This window comes from Chrysemys picta, chromosome 1 (genome assembly GCF_011386835.1).
Source record: "Chrysemys picta bellii isolate R12L10 chromosome 1, ASM1138683v2, whole genome shotgun sequence".
Classification (NCBI taxonomy): domain Eukaryota; kingdom Metazoa; phylum Chordata; order Testudines; family Emydidae; genus Chrysemys; species Chrysemys picta.
The window spans coordinates 294,176,799-294,188,644 of NC_088791.1; the positions used below are offsets into that span (position 1 = coordinate 294,176,799).

Below are 11,846 nucleotides of genomic sequence, written 5' to 3' on the forward strand. Positions count from 1 at the left end.
AGGCTTTATCATCACTGAAAACAAAAACACAAGATGTGTTTGAACATCAAGCTTGTTATCGGGAAGTAAAACAGATAGTTTTTACGTTGATGTACCTGGTCAAGGTCAGCACTATACCCCCCACATGGCATTGAACTAGACTAGCTACACTGAGGAAAACTGACAATTCCTGGTCTCCACTAGGATTTTCCAGCGAGTTAGCGGTAAACATTTTATTTTTGGCAGAGAAGCCAAAGAGAAACCCAGAGCATCAGCATCCTGAAACAAAATTAAGTTTTTGGATTTGGATTTTTTTTCCCCAGGGGTGTGTGTGGGGGAGGTGGGAAGGGGAGTATCCAGACCAGCCTTTAGAAACCTGTTAACCACCTGGAGTTCAATGGCTAATCAGCTAACTCAAAATAAGACACTCTAGTGTAATCAAGTCCTAAAACAATAGCACTGCAGTGTGAACTGCTCCCATCCATCTCAATAGGGTGTCAACACAAAAGCCTAATTGTGGCAATTTAAACATTAACCTATAAAGTGTTTCATTGGTGCACGGAGAGGCTTTAATCGGGTTTAAGCCAATTCTTTTTTAAAAATCAGAAACAAACAGCTAACCTGCTCATCTAGCAAAGAGCTGTTGCCACTCATTGTAAAGGGTATTCAACAGGACTAAAGGACAGGAGACCCTCCCTCAATCCATTTCAGCCCTAGATCTCATACACAACTAACTTCTCAAGGTTACAGGCAGAGGTCAACCCTCCAAGCTGGCACTGTTACTCCTCCTGGTAGCATTCACATGCTGTTGCTCATGAGATTCTGCTGCAGCACAGGAATGAACTGGAGTGGATGCTGGAGGGGGTTGCTTAGCGCAAGCTGTCTGTGTGGATGACCCCTTTTGTAAAGGGACCACTCAGCTGAACTAAAACAAACGCTCTACTCCCAGAAAAGCTGGCTGGAAACTTGGTGCTTTATTCAACTGCATGATCTGCCCCACAGACTGGAGGGAAAACTCACACTTACAGAACAGGAAGGAACTTGGGGTGGAGCATGGCTCCATCCCATAATACTCAGGATAAACCAGTTAACCCTATCATGGCCACTTTATTACAACCCCTTCATGTCCTTTTCCCACGCCCAACTCTGTGCCTGCTTTCATGCTGGCCCATATGCCTAGAATCCCTTCCTGGCCCCATGGACCATGCCACCTCTTTTTCCTCCATGTCTGTTTTCCAATCCAGGAGAATTATAAACTAAAGTATTTCCCACAGTGAAAAAAGCAACAAATACAATATATTGCAAACATTCACCACTGCTTTGATACTCTCTCAACATTGCATTTGCCTCTCCAGAGACCATGTTATTGTATTGTTCTCTGCTGCATCCTTTCCTCCTCTTAGGCTTCCCTGCGTGGTCAGCTTCTACCTCATTTTCATCTTAATGAAGACTGTCAGCACCTCAGCATCTCTACATACAGACATTGGAAATACCGAAATTATTCCATGCCTTGTAAAGGCCATGTGCATCTATGGCACTATGTAAGTAAATAATAGATACACTGGTGCAACAAGCCACATGCTAGCTAACACATACTAGGAATTGAACTAGAGAACCTCCAGAACTGAATATTTAAGTCTATACAGCTTAAACTAAAGTGCCAGGCTCTACAGGTGGAGACAGTAACAGTCGCATATCCTTTGTGGATCAGGCAGAGAGAGGGATGCATAACACACATTGAGCTGTGGGTTACACTGGCATCACTCTTCTCTCACATAGATCTCACCGAGTTTGAAGGACAGCTGCTGCTCCTTACTAAGAGCCCTCCCAGGGACTCTCTCTCAGGACTTAGTCCCATCATCTCTCTAATTCAGCGTGCAGTAGATGCGAGACCACTGGGGGAGACAGATGTGCTGCACCCCCAATATGTAGCTAACACCCAGCTTTAGAACTGTTCCTCCAGGATACATATACATGTCAGCTAGGAGAGTGCTGCCTTTCTTTAGCAATTCTGAACATGGCTGCCTGGAAGCAGGAGACATCTGACTATGCCACAAACTGAACTAACTTTAAATATAGTCTCTTGCTTTCTTTTGCTTTTGTTTATAGACTCTGGTTTGTTTGGTTTTTTTTAAACCTCCCCTCCAGTAGCTTTCATTTGTGGTTGGGTGAGCTTCTATAGCCAGCTCTAAAAGAATGGTTCAGACTGAACTTTAAATAAAGAACTTTAAGTCAGTTAAGAACGTTATACACAAGTCTTTGGTATGTCTCGGGTCCGGATGGTGTAAGGGACTGGTAATGGGAAGTCTTTTACTGCTACATGACGAGTTTCTATGTGGTTTAGGGAGGTAGTTATTGTCCGTTACCGTCTCATGCTGATCTGAAAAGAGTTTGGTGGCTTAGTCCAGTTCCTAGGGTTGCTGCCACATCACAAGACCACCACAGTTGAGAATGTAATCCTTGCTGGTAGCCTGAGCAAGCAGACTAACAATTGCCTGAGCAGGAAAACGAGACAACACCTCTCGTTTCCAGAAGTTGTTCCTGCAAGTGATGGTGGAGGCACATTGGTGGGACAGTGTGAGGAGTGCTTGTTCAGTCACCGATGTGCAATTTGGATAAACAGGCAACTCCAGTCTCTAGTGCCATCAGTGCAGTCTCTTCTGCTACCAGTTAGGAGATTGCAAAAAGTTAACACAAACCAATGGGCTTTGTTGCTACACCATTATATCACTGCATCAATTTCTACATTCATATCAATACGTAGAAAGAAGAAAGGTCAAATTACTTACTGCCATTAAGTCAGGACATGTCCTGTCTTCTTCTGAAATATGAGGATTCTGGACGTGATGGCCCAATAGTCTGAGGCAGTAGAGCAAACCACGTTCCTAGACAGGACTTTTTTTGTAGCTTGTCTATTTCTGCCCCACAAGACAAAAGCCTTGCTTTTGCACTGGGATGTGTCCTAATTTCAGCCACTAGCAGCCAGTCACTGCTGCAACTGCACAAAGGCAAACCCAGAGCAAGGAAAGCTGTGACTTGCACTGGAGGACTTCACCCATGTTTCAAGCAGGAATAAGCTGCACTGAGCCAAGTTTCATCTTTCCTTTTCTGTACTAGAAGACTCCATTGGTGCAGCTATATTGGATGCTGGCCACCAAAGACTGTAATTGGGGCAAACCCTTGCTGCAGAGGACAGAATTCTTGCAGGGATTGATTTTGCTTCATAAAAGTCTTGCCAAAGTTAGAAACTATGTTGAAATCTTAAAGTTTGATAACACATCTGATCAAATTGCAGCTGTCCTTCCTGATGGATGTTGAGTGGTTGAGCTGCAATCAGAGCACCAGCAGAAAGGCAAACTTTTTCCTCAGTGATAAAACTGATGGGAGGGAGAATAAACATTATTTACTATGGGATCCACAGTGAGTGGGCTGAAGGAGGTTAAATTTAAGAACAGAAGTTTGTGAAGACATCCAGGGTATGTCTACACTGCATTGTAAAGCCGGGTATTAATGGGTTCATGTACACTGAAAAATCCTGAACCAAACCAAAACATGGCACAGTGTCTCAACAGCCTCATGCTTGTGGGGCTCATTCTGTGGCTCTAAAAATAGCAGGTGTAGGCGTTCCCACTTAGGCTGAAGCTCAGGGCCTGAGACCCACCCACCGCGCCAGGTTTCAGAACCCGAGCAGGACAACAGAGATTTATAATGAGATGCTCAACACACAATAACTAGAGAATGCAAATTGGCCTGCTTACTTATGCATTACCAGCCTAAGCTCAAGAACAGTTTTAAACAACTATTAAAAAAGCCTATTTTGACCTACCTTCAGTGGCCAGCCCAAGTGTAGCATTGTCAAGATGGTTTGGAAAAGGTTTGGAAAAGCTGCAGTGTAACTAGGGCCATCCACAACGTCTCTCTCCCCCCTCCCCAAAAAACTCAGGCCTTGGCTACACTCGCGGCAGCGCTGTGAAGCACGAGTGTAGCCGCGCCGCCGGCGCTGCGGGAGCTCTCTCGCAGCGCTGCAAGTACTCCACCTCTCCGAGGGGAATAGCTTGCAGCGCTGCGAGCGAGTGTGCAGTGCTGCAGGCGCTGATTACACTGGCGCTTTACAGCGCTGCACTCGCTGCGCTCAGGGGGGTGTTTTTTCACACCCCTGAGCGCAGCAAGTGCAGTGCTGTGAATTGCCAGTGTAGCCAAGGCCTCAGAGAAGGCAGTGGGACTGCACCATATGCCTTTCAATGCAAGGCAACAATTGGGGGATTTCTGCTTCACTGTAGCCAAGCGACACTTTGTTGATTTTTGCTTTCCAATGATTTCCCTTTTTCTAGGTATTTACATTGTAAGGAAATGTGCTTATTGGCATTGTTGTTTTTATCATCATTGTTGATTTTAACCTCCCCTCTGACAGGAATTAGACCCTACTCCAGCAGACGCTGACTAGCAAATGATGCAAACGCTCTAGGGTGGGATTTTCAAAAGCACCCAGCGTTGATCTCACTCTGCACTTTTTGAAGTCAAGGGTAAAATGTCCCATTGATTTCTATGGGAGGAGGATTGGGCCAATGCCAAATGCTTTCAAACTCTCTCCTTTAGCACAGAGAAAACAGCAACTTGCCCTTAGGCAAACAAGGGTAAGATCCCCCAATGCACATCATGACTTTCCTTGTTTATGTCAGGGGTTTGCATCAGTGCAGCTATGCTCATTACTGGCTGCCAGGGACTTGAGTTGGGCTAATTTTCAATATAGAGAAGGCCTTAGATTTACAAGTTGCTAAAAGTCCGCTCTACCCAGAACGTATTCAGAGAGAATGTGGTAAAATATAGAATTCTAAGTAAAAACATTTTTTTAACCATTATTATTTGGAAGTCAACTAGCTGCTGATAAAATGTAACCATTTTTTTTTTTTTTAATATGAAAAAGTACTAACTAGAATTTTGGAAAGTGTTAAAAGTAAAATAATTTATCCTCTCCATCCTCAGCTACCTTTGCACACTCCTATTTTCCCTTTATAAAGGAGAAGGGGTATAGAATTCCCTTTGTATACATCTGAATTTGTTTACTATGGGCATAAATGATTTCCACAGTAAACTTCCCTAGTAGCCATTTACAACTTCACTAGCCATTTCCCCCCCTGAGGCATACAGGGTTGCCTTTCAGGCTATACAATTACTCCATATAGAATTAAGGAGAGGCACTCGTACACAAGGTATTGCAATGCCTCCCACCGTTGTTTAGAAGATATGTTCAGGTACAGATTGTGTAATCTTTAAATACCATGTTAGGTAAGTATAACTTCTATCTAGGTATTTATAATGCACCCAGAATGGTGGCACATATGAGAACATATGAACTTGTCCTTGCTTTAAAAGCATATAGACATTTACAGGGGGAAAAATGGGGGAGGGGAATATGATATGAAACTACTTGTCTATATGACGAATACTTTTTCTATCCATACTACCACACCTCGTCACTCTGCATATTTGCTTTATTTTAAACAGCAATTAAATTCCAGTGGGAAGGTAAAATGACAAACTAAGGGCTTATCTACATGATGCCAAAGCCTGGACTACTGGGATATGAACTATAGAGGGCTCTAACGTGTTGCACTCTGACCCACGAAGACCCTGCTGGGGTGACCTAAAAGGTACCAAGTTAGCATTGTAGTCCTATTTCAAACAGGACGCTGTTAACGCAACCTAGCTACCTTTTAGTTTGCACCAGCAGGGTCTATACAGGACAGCTAAAGCACTCCACAGTCCACACCCCTGTAGAGCTGACTGCAGCACTGTGTAGACAAGGATTTTGTAACTAAAAGCTATACAGAGGATGGAAATTCTATTTCATTAAGGATTTTGAGATCGCAAAATCTGGCTTAGCTCAGAGGAGCAAAAACTGGAAATTTCAGTTATCCGCACAGGAAAATTTAAAAACAAACAAAAAACAAAAACAAAAAAACCTGTTTTGAGTGGTTTGAAAATATTTATCTTGATTTTGACTTCTATTTTGCAGTTCAGTATCTAATATAAACAGCAACAAAGAGTGCTGGGGCACCTTATAGACTAACAAATGTATTGGAGCGTAAGCTTTCGTGGGTGAACACCACTTCGTCAGACGCAGTTGTGGGTGAATACCATTCACCCACGAAAGCTTATGCTCCAATACATTTGTTAGTCTATAATGTGCCACAGGAGACTCTGTTGCTTTTTACAGATCCAGACTAACACAGCTACCCCTCTGAAATTCAAAACAGTTGTTTCAAAACAAAAAATTGGAATGTTTCAATCGCAAAAAATGACAAAACAGGCTCTTTCTACATTGTTGGAACTTTTTTCCATTTTTCTTCCTAAATGAAATTCTGGTGAATTTCTCAGTGATTTCCAGAAGCAGTTTGATTTTGATGGAACGACATATTCCCATGGAATATGGTTCTATCAAAGTTTCTCCAGCCAGTTCTAATACCTAATAAAAGGATTCAAAAAGATAGACTACAGTGTTGAAAAACAGCTCTTCACAGACAAGCAAGTCTAAACCTTCATTTGTTCCAATGTTCAACTGTACTTTATGCCAAATAAATTCTGGAGTCCTCTCCTTAAACTCAAATCTTCAGTCTTCTTTTAGGCACTATGCTACTGGGCATAGTCTAAAATTCTAAACAGAAAATATGGTTTGGTTGTTCACTAACATAGGTAAAAGGTATAAATCTAATGTTCACACATGGTCTCAACATACTCAAGTTTGCACAGAAGTGGGATATCTTTAAACAAGTCAAATATGCGGAAATCATGTACACCTCTACACCGATATAACGCAACCCAATATAACACAAATTCGGATATAACGCGGTAAAGCAGTGCTCTGGGGGGATCTGGCAGATCAAAGCAAGTTCGATATAACGCGGTAAGATTTTTTGGCTCCCAAGGACAGCGTCATATTGGGGTAGAGGTGTATTAAAATTAGACGTGTATAATGAACAAGCTGCCCTGGCTGTTCTGGAGAGCACTAAAATTGGGAGAAAAACAATGGGACACTATCAGGTAAGTTTTTAAAAATCACTAAAATCAGCATTCCTTTTATTAGAACCCTGATAAATCAACTGAAATGAGTTATTTCTAATTTTGAATTTTCTTCAATTTAGTCTTAACAAAAAAAGCATCTAGTATCTTTAATTTGGCTGTATTTTTAAAATGCACATTGTTCAAATGAGCCCACCTCATTATAGAAGGTTGGGTTTTTTGTTTTTTTTTTAAAAGCATACATTCAATAAAATATTGAGATCCCAGAATCAAACTACAAATCAAGTCCCTGACCCTGCAAGAGATTTATTGATGCGCTTAGTTTACCACACTGTGATCAATCTCATGGAAGACAATGGGATTACTCAGTGTGTAAAGTTGAACACATACCTAAGCCTTTGCAGGATCAGGCCCTAAATGTGTAAGAATTCAATTACAAATCAACATTCTAGGACAAAACTGTTCTTTCTGTAACCAGGCCTTCGTGTTCTACTTTCCCCTGCTGCAGTTGCTCACTAAAATTTAAAGCACTGTAAGAAATGCCACTTCTGATTTTATGGATATCTTGGTTTTGTGTTTCTTCAGTAACTACTGATATGAAGACCATAAAATATGTGTGTGTGTATATTATGGTGTTCATATCAGTAGTTACAAAAGAAACAAAAACAAGATCCTGAAAGGAGAAAAGCTTTCCACCAATCTTTTAAGAGTTGTATATTAGTTATTGGATCCAAATTTTTAGAGCATCTAACTTAAAAAGTGAGGATCTTATAACACAAATTTAAATGTTCTACTATTAAATACTTGACCACTTTATCTTTAATTCTTGGCTGAAAACTGTAAATATGTAGGACTTCCTTCCTTAGTTCATTATGGTCCTAACTAGTAAATTGCACTCTGATTATGGAGTAGCAAATTCTTCAGCATCTCCCAATTCCAGGCATCATCATCATCTTCTAGTATATGCATTTTGTAACACTGGCCTGATTTCCAAGTTTACATCATTTTATTAATCAACAGTAGTGCTGAACATGAACAGTGAGCAAGATTTTGTGTCTGGGCTGATAATTTTTCATGACAATTTTACAAGGCTGAATTGATGCTGTGTTCCAAGTTTGCATCATCCCATTTCACAAACAGAAAGAAACCAGTTCACTTCCCACTCTGGTGATGAGGATGAGAGAGTGAGGAATTCTTGGACACCCACTTTACAGCACATTCTAAATCACTCAAAAGCTCTAGCTAGTACATAGAGTTAAGAGTGATGAATTCAGGAAGCTACAGTAGCTACTTGATTTACCACATGGACTTGGATGGTTCTGAGCTGCTGCCTAGCAGGGGAATGCCTAGTTCCACATGAGGAGGTGCAGTTTGTTGCTAAGGGAACCATTGTTGTCTGAGGTTTACAGGTTCATTGCTGTACAAGGGACAGATGTCTATACTATTGCACTAATTACTATAGAGGGAGCAGAAGGCACCCAGCACTTCCTAAGAGCTGGTCAGCATCTCACAGGATTGGACCAAAAGAGGGAGCATTTGTCTGATACTCAGGCCACCTCCTTCACACACTTCATTTTAAGATTTCCTCTGTCCCCTTCCCCTCCCCCATAGTATTTTTCCCACCTCTTTAAAGTCAGTTAGATGGCAATTATATTTTTAATTTTCACTTTTAAAAAGAAGTGATATTATAAAGTTTTAAAAAACCACAAACAGAATTTCGTACAGAAATCTTTGTCCAAAAACAACTTAAGCAGGTTACATTGGAAGGTTGCACTGATGTTTGTCAAAATTATTATGGTTAACCTTACAATATAGAAGTCGTTATTTATCAACATCTTATGCTTTATTGAAGGTTGACAAGTGCAACAGTTAAATACATTGACGTGTTACAACTGTTTAGATAACATGCACAAAAACATATGCATACTACTATACAGATCATATGCAAAAATCCATACTGGGAAACTCATTTTGTTTTATTCTTGCGCTAGCAGGAATTGATAATTTTTGAAGTGTTTTTTTCCTGTCTTAAACCAAACTACAGTGAACAAAGATTTACTTCAAATATTCAGCAGCCAGGGAAATTCAGAAATTACACAATCAGCATAAATCTGCCAAATTCTGATCAGCTGCGTAAGTGTATTCTTATTTATGTAGCATTTAAAAAAAAACAGCTATCCAAACTTCATCAGATCAGCCAATGAAACAACTAAATTTCAATCTGTACAACCTAAATAGTAGTTACAGTTTTCTATTTTACAAAGTAATTACACTAAATACACAAATATACATTAGGCAAATAACCTTCATTGTAATTATCCTACATCGCAACTGTCACCTACCTTCTCTCTCTAATACAGCTTTATGCACCTGTCCACGGCTTCCGAAAACAGCGCAAACATATTTGCACTTAAGGTTTCAGGTGACAGTTTAGTGTTGAACACTGAATTTACCTTTCACCCTTAGATCCTATGCATCAGTCTTTACTTTGGATCCCAATTGGATGGGGGGTGGGGGGGAGGAGTATTGATCCATCACTTTTACTCCAGTCTATTTCTTCATTTTTTCATGCCTGCATTAGTAACAGCAGTGGATGGATGGAAGATTTAAAACAAAAATCAAGCATGCAACTCCATTTGTTAGCCATTTGCAGAAGCTGTTCAAGTCCCCAGTGCATTTGTGCTAATTCTCTGGAAAATAGTGTTTTTTTGTGGTGTTTTTTATTCACCAACCTAAAAATAAGAACTCCTTTAGCCAAAAAGAAAGGACAGATGAGTGCTTAATACTGAAAAAAAAATTTCTTGTGATGGTGCATGCAGTGTACAGAGTCCTTGAGTCTGGACTGCAGTGTGCAATGAAATGGATGAGGGGGTGGCTGTGGCAGATTTCCACTTGTCCTCTTTTCTCTGGGTAGTCCAGAGCATACTGGCCACGAAGGCCAGGACATTGGAGACTATGCTGAAGGTCCTGAGCCCTGTGATGCCGGCTGGGCAGGCTGTTGTGTTGTCCCTTGCGTCTGGGAAGAAGGTGGAGAACCAGTCTGCAGCTGTGCTTGGAACTGGGCGAGCTGCTCTGGGCTGGCCAGTGTTTTCAGCAGAGTGTTTTCCTGCTCCAGCTGGGAGTTCTTCTCAATCAACTCTTTGATTTGCTCTTTGAGGACCTCCACTTCCTCCCTCACAGCATACATCAAATGGCTCTTCACCAGATCCTGAAACACAAAAGAGAGCGCACAAATCAGGCAAGAGGTCCAACCTTAGGACAGGGATACAACGCTGCTCAGCCAGAGAAACAAGAATCCAACCCAACTAAGGCAAGCGGCAGATGTGGCTCCAGCTTTGAGACAGCAAAGCGCGGGTAGATGGGTCCGAGAAATCTCCCCTCCATTTACTAGCGCTTGTAAAGCGTTTTGGAGATTAACATGCATTCCCTGTGCACCCAGAATACACACAAGAAATGTTGGACGTCCAAGTAGGCCAGTCCCATTACAAACCTGACCACTACTCTGTCTATTGGCTCACCCTCCCCTGGCCAGCTCACCTATTAATTGATCTGAATAGAAAAATACCATCGAATTGATTCAGGCTGGAAGGGGGAAGGAGAGGGTTGTTTCTATAGGAAGCCAGCCCGAGCCTCTAAATTCCCCGCCGCGTGCTGCTGTCTTCCACTTCCAATAATCCACACCCCCCAGCCGGCACTTCTTCGCGGACGTGCCTCGGAGGAGGGCTGGGATCAGTGGGGTTTCACTGATGAGAGGTGCGGATCCAGGCACCAGCCCCGCTCTGCTCTCGCGGGCCGGCGCCGTGTGTTTGTAAAAACAGGCACCTCCTCCCCTGCAACAACTGCTCCCCGCCCCCCCGCGCCCAGCCTCCGTGGAGCTGGCTGCAGCTAGTTCTTACAGTGCAGGTTGCCGCATTTCCCCCCCTGCCTCCCTCCCTCCAGTGTTTCGTGACCGAGAGTGACGTCAAAGAGACCCGGCCGACCGCCCCCACGCGCCTCAGCCAATGAGCTGCCGAGTTATTTATAGCCGGGAGTTAAAGGTTCGGAGTTTGCCTAGCAACAGTAGGCAGAGAATCCCGTGAGAACAGCTACAGGCACCGCTCCAATAACAAAGAGCAGCCAAGGCGGAAATCAAAAAACAGGAAAAATTAGGCACAGACACGGGGTTTGTGGGTTGTTGTGTGTGTTTTTTTGGAGGAGGGGTTGTTTTTTTTAACCGGCTTCGCTTCTCCCCCCATCGCGCAACAGAGCCCATGATTTCCACTGCACTTCAGGGCAGCAGCCCCAGCGTACAAGAGCCCAGCTCCAAGGCACGTTACCTTCCATTGCCAGCAAGCATGGGAATTAAAGCAGCTTAGGATGCCCCTATTGGATCCATCAGCACACTGTGGCTGGTCCCATTTTCCAGGGATAATCCAGCTGGGATGGTTGGGGGATTTCGAAAAAAAAAATTGGAATGGAAATATTATTTCACCCTTCCCCCCCCCCCCGAGTCAGGATCGATCATTTTTAAAAAGGCAGAACCCTGAATGCGATGCCGTCATAGTCATTTAAGGCATCTATAGGGAAACGTATGCATTCCTCGCGTTTGGAAGCCTTTGATCATCACTGTATTTAAAAAAACCCAGCTGCTTCACTATTAAAAAAACACGCCCATGCATCGGTTAAATGTTACCCAGAAAACCTTGATATTGTGAACACTTCTATTCACAACTCGCGCTTTAAACATTAATTGTATTTTATTAAACAATCGGTACATACCATCGCTTGCTCGATTTTGTTGTCAATAGCTACCACACTTGCACCCGAGGAGCTGAAAAGAGGGGAAAAGATATATCAGCAGCTGAATT

At 42.5% G+C, this 11,846-nt stretch overlaps 1 protein-coding gene across 13 annotated transcripts in view; it reads right to left on the reverse strand.

The window, feature by feature from the left end:
• Positions 1-8,823: 8,823 nt before the first annotated feature.
• The window catches only part of TSC22D1 (TSC22 domain family member 1), a 142,372-nt gene continuing 139,349 nt past the window's right edge, over positions 8,824-11,846 (reverse strand). For 11 of the 13 annotated variants that reach the window (XR_255257.4, XR_010600703.1, XM_005287176.4 and 8 more), the window contains 2 exons: positions 11,758-11,809; positions 8,824-10,207 (listed from right to left, as the gene is read on the reverse strand). Coding sequence is in view for 10 of the 13 variants with exons in the window: in XM_005287176.4 (XP_005287233.2) it covers positions 9,953-10,207; positions 11,758-11,809 (307 nt within the window). In the remaining 3 variants the exon portion in view is untranslated. Of the gene's footprint in view, positions 10,208-10,564; positions 10,865-11,757; positions 11,810-11,846 lie in introns of those variants that run through there. The other 2 variants (XM_005287180.4, XR_002888692.3) reach the window with 2 other exon arrangements.